Source organism: Aptenodytes patagonicus, chromosome 15 (assembly GCF_965638725.1).
Source record: "Aptenodytes patagonicus chromosome 15, bAptPat1.pri.cur, whole genome shotgun sequence".
NCBI classification, from domain to species: domain Eukaryota; kingdom Metazoa; phylum Chordata; class Aves; order Sphenisciformes; family Spheniscidae; genus Aptenodytes; species Aptenodytes patagonicus.
In genome coordinates, this window is record NC_134963.1 from 7,308,971 (window position 1) to 7,330,868 (window position 21,898).

A 21,898-nucleotide genomic window follows, 5' to 3' on the forward strand; every position below is an offset into this window, starting at 1 on the left:
GGCATTCTTGTAAGACAAGCTTACATAATCTACCACAAAAAGTTAACACACTTTCCAGTATTTTTAAGTACTGAAGTATTAGCAAGGGGCTCCAACATCCTACCTTTCTCACCAATAGTTTTGTATCCCTCTCTCTCTACTAAAATTTGCGAATATCAAATTAAACAATAGGAAAAAAAAAATTAGTTCACCGTTCATCACCATGAGTTGTGCTCCATACTGCAAATCTCCTTATTTTAGGAATATCCTACTTCTAAATAAGCAAAGCAAAACACACACTGTTTTTGAGTTCTCAAGTTTTCCTGACATCTCTTAACTAGTTTCCTTAGAGTTTGGCCCAAAAGACAACTTAATTAGCATAAAGATGTTAGAGAAAAAATGTCTTTATTATTAACCAGGTTTTTTGCACTGGATTATGTGCCTATTGGCCCAGACCGCTAAATAACATCTACACAATGTTTCTTTCATGTTTCAAGAATTGAAAATAACTGTACAAGGTTAAAGTACAAAAGTACACAAGACAGTGGACACGAAATATCCATGTATGAGTTTATCCCATCTGCTGCTTGGTTTGAAAAGTAGAACTTTAACTAAAAAATACTGTCCTCCTATAGTTCTGTCAAGTTTAATGGAAGTGGGTATAACCTGATTACAACACTAACACCAGCATCACTGATCTGATATTTACAAAAAAATTGTATTTTTCAATAAATTAAAGTCAATGCAACACCCATGCAAGCTAGAATGCTAGCTTTTTGGTGAACAAGGACCCAACAGTTGAACAAGAACCTTCCATAGTCCCAAACTTTAAAATTGCCTTTTTTTTTTCCTCAAACTGCATCCATTCCTCGCATTGAAGATGTAAACCCCAATCCCATTCCTCTTTGCGTATGAGTCTGTGATCTTGCCATTTCATACTGTGCATCTAGATTTCTGAAAACCTCTTCCTGTTGTTTCAGCGTTTTGTAACTCTCTTCATCAACTGAACTACAGCCAGCTTCATCCTCACTCTAGAAACCAGACAGAAGAAAACAAGTATTAGCTGTGTAGGAAGCAGTGTTTTCATATACTACCAGTGTCCTAAACGTAACAATTTTGCCTTGTTGTTTTCAAAAGCTAGTAAGAATTCAAGCATTTGGTTTTATTGCCATTATATTCTAGGGTAGCTTTCCTCTCACTGTCAAGAAACATCTAGAGGCCTTCACCCAGTTCCTTTTTTTAACTTCTTCGAATAAATGTCTCCAATTAACTTATCCATACGAAGCAATACTGTTATCAGATTATAAATACTGGGTACAGTTACCACTGTTGTTACAGACCATAACAGTTGCCTTGTTAGCCAGAAACATAATGAAATTCTAGAATTTTAATTGAATTCAGATTTAGATGCTGCTTGTGAACTTTAATGAGAAATATCTAAAGTTCTTAACTACATCAGGTAGTATCAGCTTAACTTAACATCTTTACTGGTTACGGTACACTTTAAAATAAAAAAAGAAATCACTATCCTACAATTAATAAACTTAATTACACATTCATAACTCTTTACCTTAATGCCCATCAGTTTCCTGAATTTGACATTTTGGTCCTTGTTTCCAAAATTTAATTTTTCCCATATTTCTGCAGACTGTGATTTATCCTGTACAAGTTAAAAAAAGATGTATCACCTTTTTACGTAAGTTTCCATTAATACCACAATACAGCAGCAAGCAAAAAAGCAGTATTAAAAATGAGCCCACTGTGTAGCGATAGCACAGTTGGAAGTAAAAGGTTTCTAAGTCACGTCTGACATTCCTGCAGCATCCTCACAGAAACTCTTTGTGAGGGAAGTCTGCTTAACCATAGGTTTCAAAATGGAGGTATATTCTTTACTTGGATAGATTGTACTCATTTCCATAAAGTTTGGAAACCTTGTCAGAATGCATGCTTAAAGTGAGTTATGGAAAAACGAGTTCGCTTATTACAATTAAGCAATATACAGCACAATTCAGGAAGAACTGCTTAGACAGCATTCGGGTTTCTTCTTCCCTCCCTTTTGCCTCCCATCAATGCCACGTGAACCAGTTCCAGTTTTTCACATCGTATGAAACAGTGTGAAAAGCTAAGTGAGCTTGTTACATAACAGATGCATGATGATAATTAATCTAATGTAACAAACACACTTCCATACTAGCATAGCATTGAAAGACAAAAATACAAAAATTAAAGCACCAATTTTTCCATAGTATCAGCAGGCAAAACCTGTACTCAAATCCAGCGGCTTTCTGTAAAAGCAACTGCCACAGGAGCCTTTTTTATTTGGTGGCCTGTACTTGACTAATTGCAAGAGCATTTATTTGACACAGCATAAAAGTCTGAAGGCTTATTTGTATTTATAACTTGTTAGTGTTAGTAATGCATTACTCTACTCCTGAAAAGTTACTAGCAAGGTTTGCAGACTTGTTTGTAAAGTCTGGAATTGGACAGGATACAATCAAATGAAAAATCTCTACAGTCACAGAAACCATAGTTGACCACTCCTTTCTATAGCTTAGCCATCACTTTTCAGTAAAAAGAGACCATCTGTATTTGATATTTAGTTGCAAGTTGTAGGCAAACTGACAAAAGTAACATTAAGATCCAATTATATCTCTAAGTTTTATGACATTAGGGGTTTTCCTAAGGCTTGTGTCACAACCATTTGTCACTGAAGGTCTAGTTATCTTAGTCTTTTCACTCCTAAAGTTTCACCTTGGGCTGCTGTTAACAGGGAAACTTCCTAACAGGTATGAAAGTAATTTTGCTGGAAATAACGTCAATAAGCATCCTTAAACTGTCTGAGTGCAAGATGTTTCCAAACAAGTTTTATGAAAGTAAGAAAAGGCAACATTACCCCTTCCTTTTTGCCTTGCCAAAGCATCTTCCGCTTTTTCTCTTGCTCAGCAAATTTCATTGGATTCACTGCTGCTGGGTTATAATAGCTAGGTACAGCTATTCCAGTCTCTGCTAGTGCTTTTGCTTGTAGTGCTGCCATTTGAGCTGCCATTGCTATTTGAGGAGTTACTTGTGTTCCCGATGCCAGAAGAGCAGCAACATTAATAACAGAACCTCCAGTGGCTGCAGCCGCTGAAGAAGAAAGGTAACTTGCTGTCAGACAAGAAGTTCAGACTTTTTTGAAAACAAAAAAAAAACAAACCAAAAAAACCCCACCCCCCCAAAAAAAACAGCCCCCCCGCCACCAAAAAACCCACAAAAAACCAGACACACAAATAAAAACCCCAACCAAAACCTCAAAAACAAACCCCACAAAACAAAAACCCCAAACGCTTCCCTTCATCAGAAATAAGTTGAAAATGTCCAAGCAACAAATGCATGACAAAAATACATGTTATTCGTAAATTAAGAAACAAGTCTCCAATAGTTTTAGTCAACCAGAACTAAAAGTGAAACTAATATACCTCATGCTCCTAAATACCCCTGAGCTGGTAATAGCTTTCAAACTCTTGCTTAATGATGCATAAAGGAAGGATCCAATGACCATCACAAAATAATTTACCAGCCTAACATACAACATTTTTGTTGTATACTCGCTAAGTGGTAAGAAATCTGATAATTTTTGTTGGCTTTTTTTTTTGTTTTGGGTGGGTTTTTTTTGTTTTGGTTTTTCAATCATTTCCTAGTTCTAGTTGTGGTTCTTACACATGGACCAGGTTAACAATTATACAGACAACCTGCACATCTGTTGGACAGGACTGTAACACTCAGCACATTAACTCTACACTATCTTGCACTCACACTATAGTTTAGGAATTAACGTAATATACATGGACTACCTGCAGCCATTTCCTGTTGCTTTTGTTTTTCAACCATTTCTTTCTCTCTCTGTTCTTGCAGTTTCTTTGCTCTTTCCAGTCTAGAAGTAGACGAGAATAAAAATTTTTAGACATGCAAAATCAACAGCAGCTGCTTATTAATGTCACATATCATTAAAATAGTAATAATTTCTGACCTTCTGGCTAACGCTTCCTGTGCATCCATAGCTGTATTTCGTCCCCGAAAAGGTGGCGGACTCGGACTCCGGCTATGACTCCTGCTGAACCTTCGGGGCTTTTCAATTCTCTTCTTTCGCTCTCTGTAACCAAATTTAACAGAGTTGCTAAAACAATGAAGGTACATATATACCTTAACATTCCATAAAGTATTTAATCACAGCTCTGAAAAATTGCTTAACGATTAATTTGGAGAGCTCTCAAGAACAGCTTTCACAGAGATTATACTAGGACAGTGTAACAGTCACACTTGCCTTGTAACAAGACAAAGCTAAAACCGAAGATTTCCAATTGCAAGATGTAACAGAATGTATAATTCTGGGTATTCATTTACCCTCTTATACTTAGTGATTAGAACAAACAGATCTGCTCTAGAGATTCTCATTCTAAAACCTGACAAGAAAAAACATCATGTAACTTTCAGTAAAGTCAATTGCAAGAAAACTGTAAAATGGATCAAGTTACAAGAATGCTTTAAAACCATGAAAGACCTCACAGCACTGTAATTATGTTAAAAATGAGCATTTTGAAAAGGCCCGATTTAAAAACTGGAATAGTACTCAGGGAAATTACTATTTCTCTCCCCTCTGTATACTCTTCACTAAATGTGCTTTGGACAACTGCTTGAGGGAGGCTATCAAACTAAATGGGAGAGCTGGTTTAAACACATATTTGTCTCAGGTTTGCTCTTGAGAAGGACAGTACTGTGCAGAGAACTATGAAGCATGCATTACCTAGAGCCTGAAAATCTGAAGAGAACCCAGTTAAAATAGATTTTTAAGCAAAATACAAATATATTCAGTTCAATACTCCTTTAGTAACCTTCTCCCCACCTCCTCCCAAGTAGAAGTTGCTCTTATGACATAAATGTCTAGTCCCATCTAAGCAACAGCCGCTCAAAATACACACATGAAGTACTATTAGCAGTATTTCTCTTTGCCAGGATCATTAGTATCTACATTACAAGAGATAAGGGTTTATCCCCAACACTGATGTTATAAACAAAGAAGTCACAGATACTGGAAGTGTCCAACAAAGCTTAAATTACAGGAGATATCACTCACATTTTTCCCAGATTTGCCATAAACAGTAAGTTGGGATGCACAAAGATGTTTCTGCAATTTTATACTTAAATGTTATTATCAACCATTTGAGATAATAGCTAACTTGACAACAGCCACTTTAAATGGCATTCAGATATTCTGTTTCTTCTGTTTGCAACTTGGGCAGCATCTACAAACATTATGAAATGTAGACTGAAGTTACAAAAAAGAGATCCTTGTTTACATGACAAATCTGGTAGAATACAAAGGAGGCGAGACTTATCTTTTCATAGAAGATGACAAGATGCAGATTCAGGCACTGGGAAGTGACAGATCTGCATTCCTGAGATAAGATGTAATGCATGTTTCAAAGATACCTTCATTTTTCCCGTGCTGACTATTGTAGTTTGGTCTTGTCTTTGGTCTGATGCTTTATTGCACTGGTAAACATCAAGGAAATAAATATTTGAGCTTTTGTATTTAAGTATTTCCATTTGAAACAAGCAGATGGTGTCATGTTTTCCACCTAGCATTTAATCACAAAAGAACTGCCAGGAGGGTCTACACGCTCACAGAACAAAAAGATCAGTTTAAATGCTAGTGAGGACAGATCACTTGAAAACGTGAGCTTGAGATTATGCAAAGAACCATCAAGAGAAGATCAAGCTCTGCTATTTACAAATGCTTCTGTCATAGCCTGTTAACTGTAACACAACAAATATTGCATTTCATGAATGAGGGAATTAATTTCAGTTGGGTTTTAACAGGGTAGGTTTCCACATCATGTTTATCTGGCTTGTGAAAGGTTCTCCTTGAGGCTTGCCCCATAATTCTCTTTCCAAAGGCTTCACCTGAGCCCAGAACTTGATGCAAGTGTTCTAGCTACTGTTAGAAGAGTCTTATGCCTCACTTGTTTTCCTTCTCTAGGATTTGCGAGACAAAACAGTACTTAGAAGAAATGGATTCTTGCAGTATGTCCATCACTATCCAACAAGGCATGTTTTCAGTTGAAGAAATTCCTAAGCTATGACTATCCCTTACTTTTTCTTCCCACATCTGCTGTTCAGGTAATTTGAATTCCACTGCAGAAGCAAAAAACTATTCTGGGATGTGAAGTTTTCATGGAGTCATTAAACACAAAATGTTCAAAGTGACTTTCAAAAACAGTAAGTACACATCATCTATAATAACTGGAAAAAATGGGGAACTGAAGCCTTACACATCATGCTGAAGGTGGCTTAAACACCATTAAATGCAAGTAAAATGTACACCAAAGATCCAGCTCTACTCACCCCAGCTGAAAGTTTGGAAGAAAGTGCATGCCAAAATAAAATATGACACAAACCATGTAATTCAACTAGTTCTTCAGAAAGATTAAGTCTTCTTAACAGTTTCACAAGTGATGCTGTAGTATTACACGAGTGTGCTAGACTTAAGTCTCCAATGATCCACCGTAATGTTGAGTAGTCATAACCAACTTCTACACCCTTTAAATATGCAATTTAAAATACTCTAATGAAAATACTGCTAAATGAACTGGAACACTGGCAACACTTTTCTTGGGAGCTCTGAAGGGACACCAATTTGCATTCAAACTACTTGTTTTACTTTAAACAAGTAGGTGGGGAAAAAACACAACTGTAGTAGTCATTAAGTCATATTTCAGCTTACTCATTCAGAAAATCCTACAGGGCATTAAGAATGCACAGGTGACACATACAAATAGACTCAGAACTCTAATCCAAAATACTGAATGATTCATCAGTATTGGAAAACATTAACTTCTACACAGTGATGAAACCTGGAATATGCTAGAGATGAGGTTAAGGCGTAGATCTCAACTCTGTCAAACAGACCCAGAATAAGCCAGTATGTGTCTATAGCTAGAGTGTTTCAACCTGTGCTTCTAGAATTTAAGTTTGAGGAAGAAATGGAAGCACTCACGATAGAGAGAAAAATTAACATGATAAATATTCTCATGTTGAACTTGACAAATAGGAGTTGGTAATCACTAACACAGAATAGTACACTCAGATCAGAAATAGTCCATCTGACTCAAAATTCATCTTAACACTACACTAACTGTGCTAGTTCACAGACAAGACAAGTTTTTAAATAAACTTTATGGAGCTGATCAGGACTAGCTTCTGATAAGTGTATCTGCTCTGACAGCCTGTGATTTCCAATTAAACTTCCCTTTTATGACATATACACAAACAAAAAGAAATAAATATAATAGTATTTTTAAATTTGTGCTTTGCCAACCACATTACTCTTGTATCAACACATGAAAGTGTTAGTTGTATCTTATTCTTCAGTTTTTCCCACTTCAATATCATTTAAATATCCTATTTAAAATAATAAATTCAGTTATGCTGTAAGAAACCCAAAAGAGCTTTAACTGTGGTAATCACTACTACTCAAAATATTAAGTTATTTACTTTACTTCTACTTTATCAGTCAAAAGTTCTAAAATGGTGGTTTTATAAGATACCCACAAAACTAGTTAAGCATTTCTAATTGCTAACATGAAATCATGCTATGAAAAGCCAGGAATCTGAGACACGTAAGCTGTCTAGGACAAATGTTTCTGTAAGTGTATGCAAACTACCCAGTCCTTAACCCACTGTATCAATACAGCTGAGAAAAAGCCAAACACATTTAGTTACACTGAATAGACATTAACTGGCAAGCCCATCATTCTTCTATACATCAGCCCACCACAGAACATTCAACCAAACACCACCACTAAGTGTATATGGAAGTTAACACTTACCTGCTTCTACTCCTAGTTCTGCTTTTACTTCTACTTCTATGTCTGTGTCTAGATCTTGATCTAGAACGAGATCTTATACGTCGTTTTCTCTCTCTGCTGCGAGATCGGGATTTTTTCCTATCACGACTTCTACTACGATGACGTCTGAAACACATGTCCCAAATTCTTACATATATTCTCATGTTTAAATTCAGCTTCTACTTAAGGACTTACATACAGGTTCGTCACCACAGGGCAAAATGCATCAGGCAGGGTGGGAAGACTGCAAACTACACACAGAAGAGTTCATGCCTGAAACAGTTTAAGTTGTAAGACTAGGAGATGAAATGGGAAAGGAACCAAACACTACCACCAGCCACAACAGACAAGTGAGTTACGCAGTGTTTATATAAACAATCATACTCATCAATATAGCTATTTTCAGTTGTTCATTAAAGTGCACATCTCAAAACAAATACACAGCCAAACTAATCTGATGCAGGAGTCTTAAATTCAAGGCAACAAAACTCTCCTCCTCCCCATGGTATTCCAATACCTTAGGGAAGAGATGCCCAAATTTCAGCTTGTGAGTCACACACAACCCCTGAGTGTATTATTAGCTGAAGCTTGTTGCTTGCTGTCATGTTTGCCACAGATCCCTCAGCTATGAGCAGAGCTGGCTGAAAAGTTCTGCTGGCAGCAACCTATTTGTCCCAAGCAATTCTCCTACCATGAGAGTGTGCTAGGTGGCCTACCATGCAAGGAGGCTTAGACAGCATTGTCTCTGGGTAAGTTCTTGATTTAGGAGGTAAAAAGCCATGACACTGCTAAAGTGTACTTTCTTTCCTGTCACTGACAACAGGGAACACTTAATACACTCTGTTTATAAGTTTTTGTATACTCTGTATACTATTTATAAACATGAGACAGATCACCTATATAAAGCCTTAAGAGGTATTTTGTACTTTTACTCAGAACCAATCTGAAAAAAAACAAGTAGCAGCAAACACACTACCCAAAACTGAAACATCCAATATAAGTTGGTGCTTTAGAGTTAAATTAGGTCAGTAATATAATTCAGCTTAACTGAGAAGTCTACACAAATTCCAAACACTGCTTTTGCAAATGCACTTAAAGAATAATCATGTAAAACAACTTACCTTTCACGAGACCTGGATCTTGAATGACTCCTCCCTCTTGATGATTTTCTCTCTTTGCGTTTATGTCTATCCTCACCATTTTCAGATGAATTTAGGCTATCTCTTCCCTTGTCAGAAGAATGTTCTTTGTCATTGTGGTCTTCAGATTTGTGCTTCTTTGAGGACTTCTCTTTGGATTCATGTCTTCTTGCCTGTTTTAAGAAGAAGTTGGTTCTTTCAGGAAAATAGTGCAACAAAGAGAGTTAGTATGGGTATCAGAAGATAAAAAATGATAAGTTGTGATGCAACATTAGTAACCTTAGGAGTGTGACTCAATCATGAGTGATGGCTATTTTACCTAATGCCACCAACTACCCAAAGTTGCAAATGCACACTATAATATTTCTCCCTTTTCCCTCCTCCCCACCATTTAAAGGATTTCTAAAGCATTCATCAAGGTATCTTTACAGTGTTTCCGTATAAAGATTTCACAGCATTGTAACAAAAACTGTCATTCTCAGTTACTGTCTCCATTCCAAACACATAAGTACCTCTCTTTAAGTACCTGACAATTTATGAATATGCATATATATACATACACTCACATTTGTACTGAATATTTAATATTTGCCTAAGCCTACCATGTAGAAAGTTACTAAAATCCATACATAGTTGCAGACATATACTATTTTGCTTTTAGAACTAAAATAATTTTCTATCCATCATCAGATAATTAATTTTTAGAGCAAAACTCTCTTCAGTCAGTAACTTCCAACAGTTTTTAAAAAGCAAAGTAAAAAGTTACATGGTTGACATCCCATCTTTAGTATTTAAAACTAACATGCATCACTCTGAGACCTCCCACTTAAATTAAAGATATGCTGCTCCACTATACTGCAATTTTTCCTGCAGTGTCTCTTAAGAAAAGATTCCTTTTTATAGCCGCAATGCCAAAAACACTTAGCAAGGTCAGGCCTCATTTTTGCCAGTGTTTTCCTCAGAGATTAAGTCATGACATCAACACCTTAATATATCCAGTTTATTCTGAAATCTTTCTAGCACAAAAGCATAGCCCACTTAAGTCTTATGTCTAAATAATGTTTTGTTTCAAGTCACGATTTAAGCATGATACCTTCATTTTAGACTAAAAGCCAGTTCTTCAGAGGTTTTTTTTGCGTATCTAAATCTGTTAACTACTCATAAAACCTTTCCTATAATCGTAACTCTCTCTCAAGAGAAACGAGTCTAGAGAATATGCTATAATTAGCTTATATCCACTTATCCAAGCCTAACTCCTTATTAATATATATCCATTTCTAAACATATTTTATTATAGTTCAAGTATACAATAATGCTATTTTTCCTGCTTTTACAGTACTTTATTAACTCCGTGAATAATCAGTTATTACATAAAAACACATCTGAAGTTTGAGATGTTACCTGTACATTAATTTTAAGTACGTATTTACATAAGTAGTTGTTCTGATATACATATTAAAAAGAATTACTGATATTCAGTATTTAGTCTACAGACAAAGAGCTTAATCTTGCAAATGAATGAAAACAGTAAATCTACTGTGGGACATTATTCCTCATCTGTTCACTCTGTGAAACTTAGAAATTGCTAAATAAATTGTGTAAGATTATTTCCAACAGCATGGCAAAACACTGGACATAATTTTAAGCGAGGACTTTTTTTTAAAACATTAAAAAGATTTTTTTTTTTTTAAATCACGTCTTCCAGGCACACACTTAGTAATAAACCACCATTATATCCCATAACGGATTTAAGATATTTTTAAGGGAAATATGAGTTTGAATGACTAATAGTTACCTTATCATGAAGTAGGCTTATAATTTTGCTATCTGAGTCTGCAGCGTCTTCAGTTCAGTCTCTTCGCGCATTAGCACGCTGAGTATGATTTATTATAGAAATGTTATCATGTGAGCTAAACAATATATTCAATTTCACAAAAACTCTCCTAGATTATTTTTCCTCTTTTTTTTTTTCCTCCTTTTTTAAACAGAGCTTCCATTGAAATGGGGGAAGAAGTTCCTGACCCGGGTTAAAAGTTAAAAAGTCCCTCATCTGACCCAGCCGGCTATTGCCCCACATGGCTTAAGCTTCTTTGTGACTATTTCGATGCTCCTGGTTTGCTCGTTTCATCTCTTCTCTGGTGTGTAAGCCAGTTATTTTCAAGGTATTATTGATGCTGTCTCTTCTCACTCCCCTATATATATACACACATATTTTTTTATTTAAAAAAAGAGACAGCCCTCTGAAATTTTTGCTGCTACTGTCATGTTTCCAGCTGACTCAGCTTGTTTGTCAAGCTATGACAGTCTTTACAATTAAAGGATGCAATAAACAGAGCTCAGTCAGGTGGGGAATTATTTTTAATATACTTAAGTAGATGGGTATGCATCATTGAAAGTCCTGAACATTGGCCAGGAATAAAGCCACCCAAGGCTTTCGGTTAATGGAAGCTCTGTCAAAGTCATCAAGAACACCATTCTACTTCTCCACATGAATTCTTTCTTTTGGCTGTTTCCAAAAAAAAAAAAAAAAAAATTAAAAAAAAAATTAAGTTACTAGTCTCTGAAAGCATTTTCTATAAAACCTTGTCAACATGATGGCTGCAATCATGCTTCACTATGAAAGGATCTCCATAGCCATTTTTAAGCTTAAGGTTTCCAATTTCTTGTACTTACCATAAAGTCATTTATATAGGTTTACACATATGTGCATTACTACAAGATACTTTAAGATGTATTGTACAATTACCTAAACACTACAAAGTGTTAATTACCTCTTTGCTTCTGCTCCGGCTTCTGTGTTTTCTTCCTTCAGTATCTGGAGAAGAAAACATTTATTGTTATTTACCAAGTTAAAGAGGAGATCAGCTGGCTATAATCTTTCTAGTTCTTTTTAGTTATTCCACCCCCCGAAGTCAATAATAGAGATTTAGAAAACAAACAGCACTATTCGAATATCTACTGTAGAAAGCAAACTCTAGCTGTTATTCCCAGTTCTTTGTTTGCATTTATTTAAGCTCTGACAGTGAAAAACTAGCCCATGCCAATACTCCAATCACATTCCTCAGCCAGGTAACCTTATTTTTGTTATAACCATGCAGAAGTATCCCAGTCTAAGCATATCTAATTAAAATGAAGACCAAGTAGTATGATTTTCTGTTTGGTGTTGTCCCTGCCCCCCCATTCCCTTAACACTGACAAGACCTTTTTCCTTAGCACTTCTATCATTAAAATTGTAAAGTTTCAATATAACACATTTAAGGTACAAAACCAAAATCAGTAGCTTCATTTTTTCCCCAATCCTAACCATCTACTAGAGCTAAGTCTGTATATTTTCTCCAAAATGGCTTTAAAGAGATTTCAGTTCTACAAGCATACACCAGAACATTACTAAGCAACTTTGCTTAGATGAAGACCATACCTGACTTCCGTCTTCTTTCCCTTGACCGTGAGCGTGATCTTGAATAATGATGCTTTGATGTTCTGGGAGAACTAGAGGCATCTGATTGTTCCTTTTTCTTCTCTCTTTCTGGAGAGGACTTTTCTGGGGCTACTCCATCTCGTTCTGTATCACTACCCTACACATGAAGACAGAATGTTTAAAGAACAACTTAGGACTGAAAAAACAAGAAAAACTGTTTACTTAGTACTTCCTCTGAAGACAAATTTAAGTTATTTTCTGTAAAGACAATCTTATGAGTAGCTATACCATTATTAGTTAGCCAATAGCTTGGTAGACTTGCAGTGAACTGTGTAACTGCATACAGATTGATTTTTTAAGACTTTAATAAACAGAACTAAAATATAGTAACATTTTGCTCTCCTACAACGTTAGACTGCACTTTATTTTTTCCATGCGCTTTTGAGAATATCAGTAAGACTAAAATCTGATCCACAGTTTTCTCTAAATGGTGTTGTTTGTAGGTCAATTACCTTTTAACATTTACATGACTAAGATTACTTAAGGTCAATGCTATCCCAACAGATCTAAGTCACCTCACAAGCCAGGGCATTACTGAGGCATAGCACAAAACCCCCACAGTATTTTGAAGTACGGAATGAACTTTGAAGAGAAATTAAATGAGGTATATTGTATTAGTGTTAGACAGCTAACATTTGAATAACAAAACACCTCAAACAGTATCTCTATGCAAAAATGTGTATTTGTATGAGAATACATATAGGTCACATCCACCTGTCCCAACAATTTCTGTATCACATTTTTTTTAGATGACAAAAACCAAGATGTTCCCTCCATTCCTTCTAAACCTTGACCTAGGAGTACTAAACCCAGAAACTTATCTTGTGTAGAGCAGTCAAGACTGCTTTGTGATTCAACACTGGGAGAAGTAAATGTGTACATCCGGTGTACAACGCAATGAAAGGAACAGAATAGAAAAAGTACACACTGAAAAGCTATATGTACTTTCATTAATGCCTTTACAGATTCATTGGTCTGTCTTCTTCTGATCATGTAAATAGCAGTTATAATCAAACTTTCTGAACATCGTGCGGCTGCAGAAGATTTCACTAAGGACACAATTTGGCCCAGAAATGCTATTCATTAAAATAATTCAGCATAGCAGAGGACTCGAATTTGCATGGCTTTCTACCAGCTGCAGTTTTATTTGCAAACTGAACAAGACATGTGAAAACCTCTCAAATGTTGATTTATATTCATTACTTTGAAAACAAAGCAGCTAGTTTTTCTTAAACCACAACAGATATTACAGATTGTCATTAACATATCACGTATTAATGGCAGACTTTCTTCATAACATGCTACAGCTAAATCTTTGGATTTATATTTCAGCTACTACTGTTTAGTCTGCCCAATTCTTTATTAATTTGCATTTGTACAAAGATACATCTATAGCAAAATCTCTCTTTAAGAGAGACAAAGCAGCTGTCCACTTCTCCCTTCACATGGTATACCGGTATCTAGTTCAAAACACACCAGCATGTAGACAACAGCACCGACCACTTAAGACTGCATCTACAGCAGAGCTTTAACCATAGTCTCAGTGACATTTCTGAATACTATTGATACTCCACCCACCATCCTGAAAACTTTAGGACATTAGATAAAGAGTAGGAACTGACTCCCCTATTCCTGATCTTAGCCATCACAATTCTTGGCATTCCACATCTATCATCTGCTTATCTACACTTCCCCCCCTTCTACTCAGTCCCTCCCTTCTTCATCTTATGTTTCCAAAAGACTCAGCTACAAGAAGTTTCAAAGGAATTTTGAGATTCCTATGAATTTACATTTCGAAGTTACTGGAGAAGGATAAGAAGAATACCAGCTAACAGTCTAAGTTCACTGGGTTTTTAAACATAGTACCCAACTGAAATTGAGCCCACTGCCACATTTTCGAAGGCTACCAGTCTCATTATTTATACACATTGCTGCTCATTAATTCCCTTGTGCACTGCACCTTAGAGAGAGCTCTCAACTCCACAAAAACACAGACAGCATAAAAAAGGCTGACAGACTTCAGTGAGACTATTCTCCGTTCTTAGATTGGCCACAGGCTCATGGTTTCCTTGAACAAGCCCCTCACCTACTACTTTAGAGGAACCTCAAATATAGCACCTATAATCTAGGTGCAAAACTACAAGGCCATAATTCTTCAAGTCCTTTTACAGAAAAATTTATCTTATTCTTAACAGGTTAAGTTTTATAAACCGAAAAAGCATCATTAAAAAAAAAGGATTCATTTTCTCCACTAGTTTATGGTCCTCTTGTTCTGTTTCACCACTGGTCAAACTTTCAAGACAAGAACTTTAAATATCAGATTAAACACCGCAAAGTACTCAAAGCCAACTTTAAAGAGTTTTATCACTTTTGAGTCCGCTTTGGTTTTTTTTTTCTTTCCTATTCAAGACTATTTAATAACTTTTGAAAAAAGTTAACTACATCGTGTTTGGTAACTTCTCTTATTGGTTCTTTAACTCAATTATGGGACAAACACCTTTATATGTTATCAGGCCGTAAGTTTTAAGAGAATAAAGCTACGCTCTTAGGCCATGTATGAACATGAAGAACAGCGGTAACTACAGCAGAGGCGTTTCCTATCGATATTAACCATAAAAACAGGAGGATGAAGGCAAATAATTAACCACTGAGTGCAAGACGACGCTGAAAACAGCAGGCCTGTGACCAAACACAAAGAAAAATAATAGGACCGGGAAAGCTACATGAACGAAAACTGAGCATGGCCCAACCACCAAATCGATCCCCTTCCATGGAACCTGCGCCCCACAGTCCCTCTGAGAAACGCCCGCTCCTATAGCCACAATACTTCTCTCCCCAGCTAGGAAACAATAGGGCCTCGGTCACAAGGCTTCTTCGCTTCTCTCCAAGCCCAGAGAAATGAAACAGAAACTTCTGGAAACAGGGAGAGAAGTAATGGGTGAAAAGCGGCCACCTCCTCCCCGAGGCCCATCATGGCGCCGGCAAGCAAAGGAGCGGCGGGCGCCATTTTGTCTCTCCGCGCACACGGCTTCCCGACCCAGCCCTCCCCATCTCACACGCTCTCCCCTCCCGCCCCGCGGCAGCCCCCTTCCCAATTCGGCTCCCCTCAAAAATCCCGGCAGCGAACACCGCTTACCGCCATGACCGAGCGCCCGGGACGTCGCTCCCCCTCAACAACTCCTCACAAGGGGCTCAACCTCCCGCAGCAGCCGCGGCCGTAACGCTCGCGAACCGAGGCGACACGCCCCGCCCTCCCTCTCCCTTCAGGCGCCCGGATGTAACCATGGGGCGGGGGGGGGGAGGCGGCAGGGAGCCGCGGTGCATTCTGGGGGCGGAGAAGGATTAGGTGGTGTCTTAGCAACGGTGCCGTTCGCGTTTGGAGGAAGTTTGGCCCACGCTGCGTCCAGTAGCGTTAGCCAGGGCTCCCGCCAATTTGAAAGCCTGAAGCAGCTGCGGGAGCGCGGTGGTGGTTTGTCACCGGCCTCCGGGGCCGCGGTGAGGAGACGGGAGGGCGGCTCGCGGTCTGTGCGGGCAGGGCTGTCCGCGTGGTGGGGAGGGCTCTCTGGCACTGAATTTCGTTCAGCCTCGGGAGCGAAACCTGTCCTCGCCAAGCTGAGTTCAGTCGGGCCCGCTGGGGACATCAGCTGGGAGCCACATTGCTCTTGCGACTTAACTTTTGTCTTCTCTAAACACGCAATTTGCCTTTAGGAGGCTTATCGTACTACCCTTCCTCCTAGACGCAGAATCACAACAGAATAATAAAATCAGTAATTTCTGTGTGGTCATATAACTTTTTTTAAAGCTCTCTGCTTTATAGCATGTTCCTTAAATGTTTATCATAGGTAAACATGTGGAATGACATTGAACTTCTTGCAAATGATGACACAGGGGGTGTGCAGCTCCCTGTAGGTTTAGGACACGAATGTGGAACTGCATTGTACCAAGTGGATACGCTACTTCAAATCACATCTTCAGAAAAGGTAGCATTCATCAAAGCTGTGTTTTTCTTAATAATTATCAGAGCTTCTTTATCATATTTTCTGAAGTGTTTCAGTTATTATATATAACAACCTTTTTCTTCTTAGGTCTCTGTTAATCCGCAGTTGTATGCATGCAACTCAAGGGATGGCAGTATTATTGTTGTTGACGGATCGGTGGCGCTTCTTGATAGTACTGGGCAGTCTCTTCAGATGCACATTCAGTTTGGTAAGTTCATTCCTTTGGAATTCCACTGGAAGTTAAAACTGGCTTTTAAAATATATATGTTAGGTTTGTATAGGAAAATATGGCAAGTATCTTGCATATCTAACTAGCCTGTAAAAGGAAGTGTTATAATAAATACCTAAGTAATAAAAAGTGATTGCTGATTCTGTATACAATTAACTAAGTATTTCTGTACAATTTAATTAGAATGCTTGCTAACTTTTCACTGCAATGGGAGTAATGGATACCAAAACCACTCCCCGTATGCCCTTTCCTGTACTTTGTTTAGTCAAAATAAATAATGTTGAAGAAATCTGGGACAATGTATTGTCCAATTCCTTTGTTTCAAATATGAATGTCTATTAATAAAAAACAAATCTTAATATTTGACATTTTGCCATGGAACTTTTCAGATACTAATGTGGATGTAGTTGGTATGTGTCAAGAAAAACAATTTATTGTGGTCGGTGAGAGAAGTGGCAATTTCCATCTTATTCACATACCATCAAAACAAACCTTGCTAACCAAGGTACAGTAATTTTTCTATTCTAATTTTGCTGAAAGCCTTTTGTTCTCAGAATTTCTTGAGTTGTTTTTTTCTTTTTCCAAGTATCAAAATATAAACATTCTTGTGTTTTGAACACATCTTCTAGTTTGAGCAAACAAACAGATTAAAGGGACACTTTTATTCCCACGAATAAGCAAAATATATTTAGGAATGCCATGTATAAACAAGGACCAGTTCTTCATGAAAGAAAAAAGTTCGAAGTTTGACCTGATGATAAGTATTTCCAATTTTTTTTTTCTTTTGTCAAATAAAATACAGAAAAATAGTCTAATAGTCTTTATGTTGATCCTATTTTAGATTTTGGTTGAAAAATCTTCAAGTGAAAAGACTTACTTAAATCTCTATATTGAAAAAGATAATGCAGATGCAGGTAAGAATTTGACACCACACACCCCCCCCATCTCAATTTCTGTGATTTTGTTCCTCTTTAATATCTCCCAGGGAAACAGACTGCAAAATAAATAATCAGATACAGCTTTACTTTGCGTTGTACACATTAAATGCGCTTTTCTTAATGCTTTCCTGTAAAGGTATTTAGCTGTCATTAATTATTTTACAAATGTCATAGAAAACAACAAACATTCAGAACTCAATACCTTTTTCTTTTGAGACTGTGCTAAACATATGAAAATACTCAAAAAGGAAGGATTCCTTCTCTCTCCTTCTTCTATCAGACTTCAGATTTTAGTAGTTCCTGTTCTTCTATAAGCTCCCAGTCTTGTTCTGGCACAATACAATGTATTTAAATGTAGTTTTGTAATGAAAACAGAATTTGCAGTCTGATGGACGCATGCAAAAATCATAATTTCAAGCAAAACTCTAAGATGTACAAACTTAGTCTACTCTTCATTGAAGGTGACAAAATTTTTGTTTAAGAATAGTCTAATCTATGGGTTGAATTTTTTTTTTTTGTCAGTTATTTCACTGTCCTATTCATAAGCAAGTAGTCTCTTTGTGGTTATTGAATACTTAAGTTTGAAATATTTGTATCGGATTTTTTTTAGGTGTTTATCATATGTTCATTCTCACAAGCAATGGATTCTTCTGCATTATGTGTCTCCCACTTGCTAAAACGCGGGAAGGTAGGATGACCTACAAACCACTTGGGATTTCCGTTTGAACAGGAAGAGCTGTATTAAAAAAGCTTTTCCATGCATCTTTCTAATGGGAATAATATATTGAGTTGGGATTTTCTATGTAATCTTAGTTTGTTTTTAAAGGGAAACCGATATACAACTAGTTCTGTAATAAAATTATTTTTGTATTCTTCCAATAATTCCTTTAGCTTATGTTTCTCTGAGTCACTGCTTTAGAAAGAGTACTGAATATGACGGAAGCAGGATTTTAAGCTATAATCAGTCTTAACTGTACTGAAGAATATTGGGAATAATTTAGATTTTTAATGCTGTATAAGTAGTTATTAGTTAATTTTCTGTAACTCAATACTGTGATCAATAGAAATAGACCCTGTCAAAGATCCTGGCTGAAGTGTTTTTCAGCATAGTCAGGTTAGGATTAAACTATCCTATATGACGTTTAGTGGCTTTTTTCAATTTTGAAAAAGTTTATTTAAGACTTATTATTTATTATAACACTTTATTTAATTTTTTTTAATTTTTTTTTTTTATGTAGCAATTGACAAGATGGATATGATTACGGCAAAGAAAGTAAGAAATACCTGCTAACTTGTACCATATGTGTTAAGTGCAAAGTTTGTAACAAAACTTTGCTCTGTACATTTCACTGACTACTTACCAGTTTATTATTACAACTCATAATTGTGATTATTACTTTTTCTGTACATGGAGAAGTGAGCAGTTCAAGGTTTTATCCACTGATTGTATAAACAACTTTTTTTCTTCCCCTTTTGTTTGCTTTCCCTTCATCTTCCACCCCACAAGTTACAAGGACAGATAAAGACAGCTTTCATTTCCACAGCAGAGTATCACAACCTCGGCTGTCAGAATTTTGTGATAAATAACTCAGTGAACAAAATCCATTTGATAATTGGGGTAAGTTCTAAGAGTATGTTTGTAACAATTGTTATGTGATCAGCGATGATATTTTTTGATCTGCAATAAAATTTTTCTCTAGCTGGTTGAAAAAGAAGATAATAAACTTTTTGCACTAAGACTTCTTGTCTTTCATTTCCTTCACTGTAAATTTAAAGGTTATCAGTTGTGCGGTCTGCCCATAGTTTTTCTTGTAAGAAAATAACTGTTGTCATTTCAGAACTTGCTCTGTTACGATAGATGGGGGAAAAATATTTTCACCCTGGTTGCATGACCTTAGTAAATGACTGTGGTTCCTAGCCTGTACAGGCTAGTCTATTTATAGTCTTGTCCTTGAGCTCAGAGACAAAGCCAAAGTTGGCAAGAGTCTTCCAACCAGGTTCACATTCAACAAAGGCTTGCCAAAGTAACAATTAAGGTCCCAATTGAACAAAGCCCTTAAGCATGAATTAAGTACAGGAACTAATAAAAAAAATAAAAATATAAACATATTTTGACATGTTACTTTGGACTAGAAAGAAGTTTTCTGGGTTCATTGACTGAAGCCTGTTGAATTCAATGCAATTTTTCTTAGTAGGTTCAGTGTACGTTTCATTCAGGTTTTATGTTCTATGAGAATGGAAAGTGGATGTTTCGAAAAACGGCATGTTTTTAGAAGAGCCAAAAATGTTTGGGGATGCTGACTGTAACAATTACTGTAGTAAAGGCCAGTCTTGAAAGGAGAAAGGCTAAATTAAAAATAAATAAATGTATTTTTCTGAACATCAACATTCACCAGGAATAAAGTTTGTTTTGCAGCTTTCCAAGTTAAAGGTCAATTGTAGAAGTACACCTGTCAATGGCCAAATTTCTAATGTATAACCCCATTTTACTTTGCCTTTACTAATAGGGTAAAGGTGATTATGCGCTCTCCAAATGGGAGGTAGACATGACCAATAACCTGGTGTCTGTTCGAAGTTTTGCTGATTCAAGTCTCATCAAAGGTAAAGAAGAGGTTTTTTTTCTTTTTATAGACAAGTGTAGAATTCATATTTAATTGCAGAAAATACTAAGACATTTTCAGTTATTTCATTGTTTTTAGTAAATGCACATATACCAAATAGAACACTTCCTGTAAAGGTACAGCCAAAATGTATGCTTCAAAATTGTTGAGTTTAACTTAGATACGTAAATCACAGTTCTGTTTAAGCTCAACTTTTCACAGTCCTAGGAAGTTCCATGAGGTTAAACATCTGTAGGTTTCTAGTGCTTGGTTGTACATTTTAATACATTTTTGCTTCAAATACATGTCTCAAGAAAAATAATAAATTTATGTGACTATGGATATTTTTTAGATGCAGTGAAACTTCAAGTTCTTGACAATCTGCTGTTTGTTTTAGATACAGAGGTATGTGTAATGATTTGGTTTAGTCTTAATTTTACAATGTTCTTGAACCAGCTTATAAAACAATTTTTTAAAATAATAGCTTTAAAATATGTTTCTATAAAATAAAGATGCTTATATTTACAGAGGATCTTGATCTTACGGTGTTTTTTTTATTCTACTCCTAGTCATTATTTAAGCTATGGAATGTGTTAATATTCTGCTCAAAAAGGACAAAATATGTCTTCGATGAAGAAAATATGAAATCCATATCTAATTTTTTTTTTTTTAATCTAGAATATCTTAAGCATGTGGGATGTTTATTCTCTTACGCTAATTTGGGATTGGCCTTTAATACACATTGAAGAATTTCTTCTAAGTACAGAGTCAGATTCTTCTCCAGTCATATGGTAAGTAAAGCGTTATTGCACCAATTCTGAAAAGTGAAAAGTTGCCTATCGTTACAGGAAATGTGCTACAAACAGTTGATTTTCTGTGGTAGTGAATTTTTAGAAATCTTTGTTGAAATCTTTCCAGTCAGTAGGACAAAATAATTAGACTGTAGGTATCCTTAGCTCTGTGTTGTAGAAAAGAAAACCTTGGCGCTTTCTGCTTTTTCTTGGTTTATCTGTTGTTACTGCTAAGGAATCTTGCATGTAACCTGTATCATTTAGGAAATGCTTGTCTAAAATAAGGTGTATAATATGGCTTACAAGTCTGATGTTATAAAAAAGCTAGTCTGTCTTTCAGATAGATAAATAGCAAGATCTTCATTCTGCAGATGGAGAAGCCAAAATCTGGAGATGCGTGTATTGGTTAAAATGCAAAAGAAATTAATGGCAATTACAATTAGAAGACAAGATTCTCGGCTTTTTCCATTGCTCTGTGCCAGTTTAAAAAAATAAGAATCAGATCCATTTGAAAAGCTTAAAAATGTCAGAAGTTAAATGTATGTCCTCTACATGTTAAAACACTGTTATTTTTGGGTGCACTAGAGGGTTTTAAAATGTACCAGTTTCCATGGAAAACTAAATTTTCTAAAGCTCAGAAGCACAGTTTTAACATAAGATTTATACAGTATATTTTGCTTTCTTTTTTCTCTTTCTTGTTCTGTAGGCAAGGGCTTGCCAATGTTAAACTGATAGTCATGACAATACCGGATAACAAACAGGTATAATCTCTTTATCTGTGTTCTCTTCCTCGGTTGTTATGCAGTCACTCACAGAAAAAAGAGAGGGGGAAAAAAAAAAAGAAAATGAGATGGCTAAAT

General features: G+C 36.3%; 2 protein-coding genes across 3 annotated transcripts in view; one reads left to right on the top strand and one right to left on the bottom strand.

The window, feature by feature from the left end:
• Positions 1 to 367: 367 nt before the first annotated feature.
• On the bottom strand, positions 368 to 15,737 carry RSRC2 (arginine and serine rich coiled-coil 2). Of its 2 annotated transcripts, none has more exons than XM_076353237.1 (10): positions 15,619 to 15,737; positions 12,423 to 12,579; positions 11,776 to 11,819; positions 8,987 to 9,177; positions 7,848 to 7,991; positions 3,989 to 4,111; positions 3,813 to 3,892; positions 2,873 to 3,105; positions 1,550 to 1,639; positions 368 to 1,010 (listed from the first exon to the last, which is right to left on the bottom strand). In XM_076353237.1, the coding sequence occupies exons 1-10, from the start codon at positions 15,622 to 15,624 to the stop codon at positions 831 to 833; spliced, it is 1,248 nt and encodes a 415-aa protein (XP_076209352.1). In that variant the 5' UTR covers positions 15,625 to 15,737; the 3' UTR covers positions 368 to 830. The 2 variants fall into 2 exon arrangements, with proteins under 2 accessions (XP_076209352.1, XP_076209353.1); XM_076353238.1 differs by lacking the exon at positions 15,619 to 15,737 and adding an exon at positions 10,800 to 10,877 and having other exon boundaries at positions 8,987 to 9,199; positions 12,423 to 12,455.
• Positions 15,738 to 15,932: 195 nt separating this feature from the next.
• Positions 15,933 to 21,898, top strand: part of KNTC1 (kinetochore associated 1) — a 41,050-nt gene continuing 35,084 nt past the window's right edge. Inside the window, exons 1-12 of the mRNA XM_076352988.1 lie at positions 15,933 to 15,977; positions 16,325 to 16,462; positions 16,568 to 16,688; positions 17,099 to 17,214; positions 17,551 to 17,623; positions 18,258 to 18,335; positions 18,886 to 18,920; positions 19,155 to 19,265; positions 20,155 to 20,248; positions 20,600 to 20,652; positions 20,926 to 21,038; positions 21,745 to 21,799. Of these exons, the coding sequence (XP_076209103.1) occupies positions 16,331 to 16,462; positions 16,568 to 16,688; positions 17,099 to 17,214; positions 17,551 to 17,623; positions 18,258 to 18,335; positions 18,886 to 18,920; positions 19,155 to 19,265; positions 20,155 to 20,248; positions 20,600 to 20,652; positions 20,926 to 21,038; positions 21,745 to 21,799 (981 nt within the window). The 5' untranslated portion in view covers positions 15,933 to 15,977; positions 16,325 to 16,330. The remainder of the gene's footprint in view (positions 15,978 to 16,324; positions 16,463 to 16,567; positions 16,689 to 17,098; positions 17,215 to 17,550; positions 17,624 to 18,257; positions 18,336 to 18,885; positions 18,921 to 19,154; positions 19,266 to 20,154; positions 20,249 to 20,599; positions 20,653 to 20,925; positions 21,039 to 21,744; positions 21,800 to 21,898) is intronic.

Coding starts and splice junctions, on each gene's coding strand:
- RSRC2 (XM_076353237.1), bottom strand. Junction 11,820..12,422: donor GGAAAGAAGACGGAAGTCAG/GTATGGTCTTCA, acceptor TTTCTTCTCCAG/ATACTGAAGGAAGAAAACAC. Junction 3,893..3,988: donor CAGGAAGCGTTAGCCAGAAG/GTCAGAAATTAT, acceptor GTCTACTTCTAG/ACTGGAAAGAGCAAAGAAAC.